The sequence below is a fragment of the Taurulus bubalis genome (assembly GCF_910589615.1).
Source record: "Taurulus bubalis genome assembly, chromosome: 17".
Lineage (NCBI taxonomy): Eukaryota > Metazoa > Chordata > Actinopteri > Perciformes > Cottidae > Taurulus > Taurulus bubalis.
Window position 1 is genome coordinate 22,853,285 of NC_136605.1, and position 8,663 is coordinate 22,861,947.

The 8,663-nt window shown below is 41.4% G+C and overlaps 1 protein-coding gene across 1 annotated transcript; it reads right to left on the bottom strand.

Moving 5' to 3' along the window:
- Positions 1-2,101: 2,101 nt before the first annotated feature.
- On the bottom strand, positions 2,102-5,204 carry LOC306749624 (C-reactive protein-like; the record flags this gene model as incomplete). Its single annotated transcript, XM_079232936.1, has 3 exons — positions 2,102-2,507; positions 2,620-2,827; positions 5,060-5,204. 3 exons carry the CDS (start codon positions 5,202-5,204, stop codon positions 2,102-2,104), a joined length of 759 nt encoding a protein of 252 aa, XP_079089062.1.
- Positions 5,205-8,663: the final 3,459 nt, after the last annotated feature.

An 8,663-nucleotide genomic window follows, 5' to 3' on the forward strand; every position in this document is an offset into this window, starting at 1 on the left:
AGCACAAAGGTCTAACAAGAACAGAACAGAGACAAGTCCTTTATCAGCACTAAGGTCTAACAAGACCAGAGACCAGTCCTTTATCAGCACTAAGGTCTAACAAGACCAGAGACAAGTCCTTATTAGCACTAAGGTCTAACAAGACAAGAACAGAGACAAGTCCTTTATCAGCACTAAGGTCTAACAAGACCAGAACAGAGACAAGTCCTTTATCAGCACTAAGGTCTAACAAGACAAGAACAGAGACAAGTCCTTTATCAACACTAAGGTCTAACAAGACCAGTACAGAGACAAGTCCCCTATCTGATGCAACTAGAAGGTCATTAGTAGTTGTCACTAGTGTCTCTGTGCTATGATGCTTTCTAAATCCTGACTGAAACTCCTCAAATAAACTATTGTTATGTAAAAACTCACACAACTGGTTTGCGACTACCTTCTCCAGTATCTTAGAGAGGAAGGGAAGGTTAGAGATAGGTCTGTAGTTAGCCAACACCTCTGGATCCAGAGTGGGCTTCTTAAGAAGAGGTTTAATTACAGCTACTTTAAAAGACTGTGGTACATGACTAGTTAGTAAAGACCCGTTGATAATATCTAGTAGAGAGGCACTAACTAAAGGTAAAACTTCCTTAAACAGCTTAGTCGGAACAGGGTCCAGGAGACAGGTAGAAGATTTAGAAGTAGAAACCATTGAAGACAGTTGGTCGAGGTTGATGGTAAAAAATCCATCCAGACACACAGCAAGGCCCACAGCCTCCTCCATGGCCATCCCACCTGAGGATGGACCGGCAGTAGTCGAGGGCAGGAGATCACCGATCCTGCCTCTAATAGCCAGAATCATACCATTGAAGAAGTTCATGAAGTCATTACTACTGAGGTCTATAGGAATACACGCATCCACCGAGCTATGACTCTCAGCCAGCCTGGCCACAGTGCTAAAGAGAAACCTAGGGTTGCTCTTGTTTTTCTCTATTAGTGATGAGTAGTAGGCTCCTCTGGCATTACGGAGGGCCTTCTTATTTGTTCTCAGACTATCCCGCCAAACCAACCGGGACTCCTCTAGATTGTTGGAACGCCATATGCCCTCAAGCTTCCTGATGCTTGCTTCAAAATGCGAGTCTGAGGGTTGTTCCATGAAGTTGTTTAATGATCCTCTTTTTTAGAGGGGCTATCGAGTCCAGAGTCACTCTCAATATTAAAATCACCTACAATAATAACATTATCAGTCTTAAGGACCAGATTTACATTCTGAGTACGTACCTGGTGCCCGGTACACCACAACAGACAGAATCGGCTGAACTGTTTTCCAGGTTGATGTGAAAGACTAAGAACAACGCTTTCAAATGAGTTGCAGTTCAATCCAGGTTTAGGACCCATTAACAGACCCGAGTCAAAGATGGCAGCTACTCCACCTCCTCGGCCGGTGCCTCGAGGAATGTGAGTATTATTATGAGTAGATTAATTTAGGCAGACATATTCCTCATGTCTCAGCCAGGTTTCAGTAAGACAAAATGAATCATTGTGATTGTCTGATATTAATTAATTTACTAATACAGCTTTAGAAGACAAGGATCTAATATTTAGGAGTCCACATTTAATTATCCTATTGTGTTGCAATAGTGGTGTTAACTTTTATGAGGTTATTTTCTATAACTCCTCTTTTGGTTACTTTTAATTTAATTAATTTAAGTGGCCGTGGGACAGACACAGTCTCTATAGAGTCAAAGGTGGGCAGCCGCCCTAAAGAAAATGCAGGGAATGCAGAGAAGGGTGTAAGACTACAACTCTGCTTCTGCTTCCTGGTCTGCACATGAAGCATAGACTTCTATACAACCAGAGGAGTCGCCCCCTGGTGGTCAGGAGAGAGAATGCAGCTTTAGCACATGAAGCATAGACTTCTATACAACCAGAGGAGTCGCCCCCTGGTGGTCAGGAGAGAGAATGCAGCTTTAACACATGAATAAAGTACTATATTCACCACAGCACTGTCACAATACATTTTTATTGGAACTGAGAAGAATTGCAGGTGGATGTGAAGAACTTCATATCACTTCTTTAGTCCGACATATCACACGTGTGCATGTGTGTGTGTGTGTGTGTCGTTCTACAGCTCATCGTCAATAACCTGTACATCTCCGTGCACTTTAATCTCCGTGGTTTCCCAGTCGAAGACCTTTGCAATCAACGTTCTCTTCCCAGAGAACAAGTCCTGGAGGCTGTTCGGCCAGAGGACGATGTCCCACATGTGGATGCGGTTGATCTCCCCGACGAAGCTCTGCTTGGCGTCAAAGTCCCCCACGAAATTATCCGGATCCTGTCCGATGATGACTTTGCCGCCGGCGCGCACCGTGTGGTTCTTGCCGTAGATCTTCGTCAGGCTCTTCTTGCCGTCGATGTAGAAGGTGGTCGCGCCGGTGATGGATTCCCAGGTGAGGCACACGTGGGACTCCATGGCGCTGATCTGGGGCAGGTCGAACAAGACGCCGGCTCCACTCATGTAGAGACCCAACCTGCGCACACCAGAGGGGTCAATGTCTTCAGCGTGTGTTAATGTATCAATATTGTATCAACTCTGAGGGAGAGGAAGAGGAAGTCGTACGATACTAAACACGTCATCATCACCTTCCGTCCAGCTCGCGCCACACGTTCAGCTCGTCGAAGCCCGGCGTCCGGTAGGCGAACAGGATGACCTCGCGCTCGCCCTTGAGCTCCGTGGCCACGCGGAAGCACAGAGTGAACGCCTTCAGGTTCAGGGGCTTCTGGGGGATCATCTCCACGTAACTGGTGCTGGTTTCCTTGGGGAACACCAGGGACCTGCGGGCCACGATCCCTGAGGGGCCGGGAGAGAGTTCACTTTACAACCTTTGATCTACTTCGAACTTTGTGAGTTTGATGACCTCGCGAGTGCTTAGTCAATTGTATATTCTTACTCTTCAGGCATCATTTTTACATCGAAATATTGTGCTTGTGGTACACAAGCGTCGTGGAATCCAACCAACTTATACTTTTTTGTCAGCAAGCCTGAAAGCGACATGAAGTCCAGCCAACTGCTCCATTGGACTCCATGTTAAATCTGACCACAATCTTCTCTCATGAAGCAAACAGGAGCACTTTCTGAACTGTCCTGAAGCTCTAATATCTACACCCCACAAACAAGGACACCTAAACCTTCACAAAAGTCTGATCTCTCTCATGATTCATATAGTTTTTTTTAATCAAATTCAGTAGTTTGACAGGTTTATTTCCTTAAATCCACAGTCCAGTCTGCCTCTAATCAGTCTGCTTGCTCTCAGCCTCGATCACCATGACAACGAGAACACACAGGTGCGTCATATGAGCCAATCATTTTAACACACACACACACACACACACAAACACACACACACAAACACACTTCATATGAGCCAATCAGTTTAACACACAAACCAACTGCAGTATTTTTTTAGCTTAGTTTGTCACATTTGGACGTGCACATCTATGTAAAATAAGTTGTTTGTGTGTACATTACAATGCATGAAATATGATAATTAATAAGGGATTTGTAATTGTATGCATATGAAGGTCACTTTTATTACTGTAGAATGATTGATGTGTGAATGAATGTTAGACAAATACTGCATGCTGCATGACATATTGACTACCGCCTTAAGGAGTTGTAGTTCTCTTGTTCGCCTGAGGGGGCAGAGCCGAATATTTACTTTTGAGACAATGGACACTACCCTTTTTGGGGAAGAAGAAGACGACGACAACGAAGAATAGTTCCGCCCCTGAAACGGCAGTTCCAAAAACATGGTTATATCCAAAGGTAGATAAGCATTAACTAATAGGAAGGACTCTAAGTCCCGCGAATGAGTTGAAAACTAACCGGTACTGTTCGGACCGGTGTCCGAAGTGCGCCGTGGATTTAAAGGGCCCGTGCGGGAGCATTAGCTGTCTATCATTTTTTATTAAATATACTTTTACTATAACTTTTTTGGATCCCTGACCTCATTTCCCACCACCTCTCAGGATCTGAACATACACAGGTTTCACACCAACTGAAGTCTTTTGGAGGAGAGGCAGAGTAATAAACAAAGCTAGCATAAAGCTAGCTTAGTGATCGTGATCTCCTGCGCTCGGCTACTGCCGGTCCATCCTCAGGTGGGATGGCCATGGAGGAGGCTGTGGGCCTTTGGTAGCGCTTGTAGTTAGGGCTGACTCCGTCAGGCGAGGGAGAGTCAGACAACTCCCCTCGCGACTCACCCCGTGATTCCGTCAGAGAGATTATTATATTTTGGGCTATACAAAATGAACAGGACAAAATGGCTGACTGTGTTTCCATGTGCGCATGTGTGAATTAGGGTAGCGTGCAGCTGCACTGACGCTCACCGTCACATTTTTAAATCCACAAAAAGAACAAGCATATCAGCGCGTTCGGCTGCTTCTTTCCTCTCTGTTGAATGTACTATTTTGGTGATTTGACCATGTTTTTGCCCCGGAAGTCGGGGTTTAAGAAGGTTTTGTAGACAATCCACTCCCAGTCTTAAGATCTCGTCTGCCCAATCACCATGGTAACCAGTGACCTGTGTCTATGAAGCAATAGCTGCATAGTCCATCACAAAAACAGAAATGACTCCTCAATAACCTCAATAACACATCTTACTACTGGTAATGTTGGCATATGTATATATACATATATAATGTACATCAAGAACCTCAACAACACATCTCACTACGGTATTATAGATATTGCCACACCATCGAATTTCTTGCGAAATTTTCTAGTTGTTTTCTGTCGTTCAGTTCATGATAAAATAACCAATCTATATAAGTATTCACAGATATGCACATAAAGGCACGGAGGCTTACCGGCCACCAGCGTGGAGACGAGGAGGAGGACGGCGGAAAGTCTCATGTTGTCAACAAACCTGCAGAAAAGGAAAATCTCTTAGTGAAACGCAGAGTTATTAGTTAAAAACAACAAGGTTTTGAAATAACAATAAAGCACAACGAGGCCGTCTACATACTGTGCAGCTGCGGAGGCTTCTGCTGCAGGCGTCCTGCACTCGGAGGGCTTTTGTACGCGGGTCCCTGAACTCGTCGTTGCGTAACGCGTTGACCTGAAGTGAGACCGCGAAGAGCGCTTTGGGTTCACGGCTGTGTTCCGAGTCCACGCCGCGAACAAGCAGACAAAGTCCAGGACACGTGGGTTCTGCAGACAACTTCATGTTCAACGTGTTGCTTTTCTTGGACCCTGCTTTAAAAAAAATATGTAACCCTTTCACGAGAGGCCAAATCACGACGAGACCATCACGTATATTGTCTTATGCAGGTAAACCAGTAGCGATGCAACAGATTATTAAAGTCACGGATCGGATCGGCACTAAAGAAAAAAAAGGATCAAATATAACTTTTAGAGATCCCTGATCACGTCTTATTGATGATCATTGATGATCCATTTTGGGGTTTTGTTTGATTATAGCAGCTGGTCTGAGGTCTGTAAACCATCAACACTGCTAAACGTTTTTTTTTAAACTTTCTTACAGTAATTTATTGTGTATTCTTTTCGTCATAAAAACACACAATTCAAATGAGGTAATAAAAGATGATTTATTTTAATGGATTTAAACGTCTCGTCGTTCAGAGCTGTTAGGAAGTTAAACATATATTAATATGTGCAATATATATAATCATAATTCATCTCTAATATCTATTTTATATTCATGAGAAAACATATGGATTTATAGTATCACCAACACTACATTTTACTAGATTAAAAAAAAACATATCTACTGTTGTAGCTGGTTGAGTCAGATTTGTGTTCTGCCAACGACCTCATATTTACTTAGCTAAGCCGCGTTGCACAACTATTGATCAGGAGATGTGCAAAGGTTCACAGACTATGTGCAACGGACAGAGAAAATATAAATCTGTGAATATAGATTTTATGTTGAAATTGGTCCTGATGCTTTTATTTTAAGTTTTACTTTGAAGAAATTACTTTTGGGTCATGACTTTAACTTTATTGCTGATGCTGATGTGGTTTTATTAACTTTACTTTTGTTTTGTTCATTCACATGAGACCAGCAGCATTTTGCATCTCAGAGGTACATGAAGTACTGTTACTGTACTACATCTGAGAGGTACATGAAGTACTGTTACTGTACTACATCTCAGAGGTACATGAAGTACTGTTACTGTACTACATCTGAGAGGTACATGAAGTACTGTTACTGTACTACATCTGAGAGGTACATGAAGTACTGTTACTGTACTACATCTCAGAGGTACATGAAGTACTGTTACTGTACTACATCTGAGAGGTGTTGTACTTTTACTACATTTGTCCGACAGCTTTACTTCCTCTTCAGGTAAAACTTTGTGTCTTCAGACGTGTTGATGTTCAATGTCTGAGAAACTGAAGGATGAAGTTTTCTTTATATGTTGATGAAGTTCTTCTACTTCTTGAATTAGAGAAACTCTTTTAAAAACCTCTCAGCTGGTCGTCACATCCGTTAGTTCTCCTCTTGTCTTCTAGAATGTGACGCTTTCATGCAGATTAAACTAAAAGGAGATAAAGGAGTTAAAAACATGCAACACACACATTAATGCAGCCGGAATATTAATCCAGAAACATCAGAGATAAAAATAAAAACGTTGAACTTTCTTTAGCTCAGCCAGTTTTTCTCATAAATTGCAAATGGTTTGCATCCCCGCACTAAACACAGAATATCTCCTCAACCACTAGGACTATTTGAATAAATTCAAAAGATATAATATACAGAACACAGTTGTGAGACCAGTTAAGAGGTTCATATAGCAGTATATGTGTTATTGGTTTATTGGTTGATGATAGAACACAGGAAAAAATATAAAAAAATGTAAATATATATTTTTTGAAAAGCACAATATGTTAACAGTCTCTCTGCAAAGTTTGACTTAGATTAAGTGAAGTAAAAACATGTTTAGCTATTAAGTACATTTTGAAGATAATACTTCCCCACTTTTATTGAAGTGAGCCATTGCATGCAGTACTTGTACTTCAGTGTGGTATTAGTACTTTAACTGAGGAATCTGAATACTTCTTCAGAGGAATAAATAGAGATATTCACTTAAATATGTGTCTTTAAATTAAAAGGTGAACCCTCCCCTTCCTGTCTCCTCCAACATTACGTCACAAACGCTGCAGAAGAAGGTTTTCAGTTCTCAGTTTAACTTTATTGACAAAACATCCAGGACGACAGCAGCGGCTTGACCAGAAGGGGGCGCTGGCTTCACCGTCAGCAGTAAAAGTTCACTTTACTCGAGGAATCGGTACCGTCGAGTGAACACACTGACCTCAGATCAGCTGAACACACTGACCTCAGATCAGCTGAACACTGACCTCAGATCAGCTGAACACTGACCTCAGATCAGCTGAACACTGACCTCAGATCAGCTGAACACTGACCTCAGATCAGCTGAACACAACAAACAAGGAAACGTCGCTGCAGAGGATCAAAGACATTGGTGAAAAGCATCCTGATGAACCAGAGCTTACTTTAATCCTGCAAAAGCAAAAACAACAATAACTAAAAAATAATACATTTTGTTTTATCGCCGAGTTAGCTTAGCTTTGTTCTTTTGGTTACTTTGAAGAAATTAATTTTGGGTCATGAATTTAACTGTATTGCTGATGCTGATGTGGTTTTACTTTAAGCCCCGAATTAACCTATATAGGCCCTTTTTTAGATATTTTAGTTAAACTGTGTAAAACATTACAATAATCATGAACAAATATATTGATGCTACACATCAAATTAAACAAGAGAACCTGGGCTACAATAATTAGTCAGCCATTTCAACACAACTCAAACACCAACTAAAATAATTATTCAAATAAAATAGTTAGAATTTTGTCATGAGTCAGCCCACTCTGCATGTTTCCGGAACTAGCAGCCCGTAGCTTGGTGCTATCAGAAGAAACCAAATGGCAAAAAGCAAGACAGTTCCACACAGATTCCAAATCTATTCACCAAATCCCTCTGCTGCAAAGCATCACTGAGATATGAACCAAAGAACACAGCAACATAAATCGCTGAGTCAGCAAATTTTGAAAACATTTTGAGAAAATAGCAAATAAAAGAAAAAATGCATTTCCCTCAGTAAATCCCCACTAATACAAGTTTATTGAACACCATCAGTCATATACAAGTGAAATATAAGGTTTGCTACATGAAAAAATTCAAATGTCACAGATGCGAGAAAATATGCGCAAATGTGCCCAAATGAAAATTTAGGAAACCGCGCCTTTAAAAAAATGTTTTTTTTACATTTTTAATTTAAATTTGTATTGCTTTAACTATGTTTTAATCGGTTTTATTTGTTTTGACTATATGTGTGGCACTCTGAGATTCCTTTGAAGGAAGAGTGCGATAAAAATGAAATGCATTATTATTATTAATTGAAGCCATCCACAAGCTCATTGACTGAGATGCAAGAGAGGCCTGGTGTGGAGCAGAACTTCTGAATAAAAAGTTCACTGGTGTTTTCAGTGGTGTAACGCTTTGTCACAACCTTGGTAACCTAGGTAAGGAGAAGGATTTTAAATATGATTCTCGATCTTACAGGAAGCCAGTGGAGAGCAGCTAGTACAGGAGCAGAGGTGTCAAAAGGTATTGTAATAGTGCAAAATAGGCGGCGGCGGC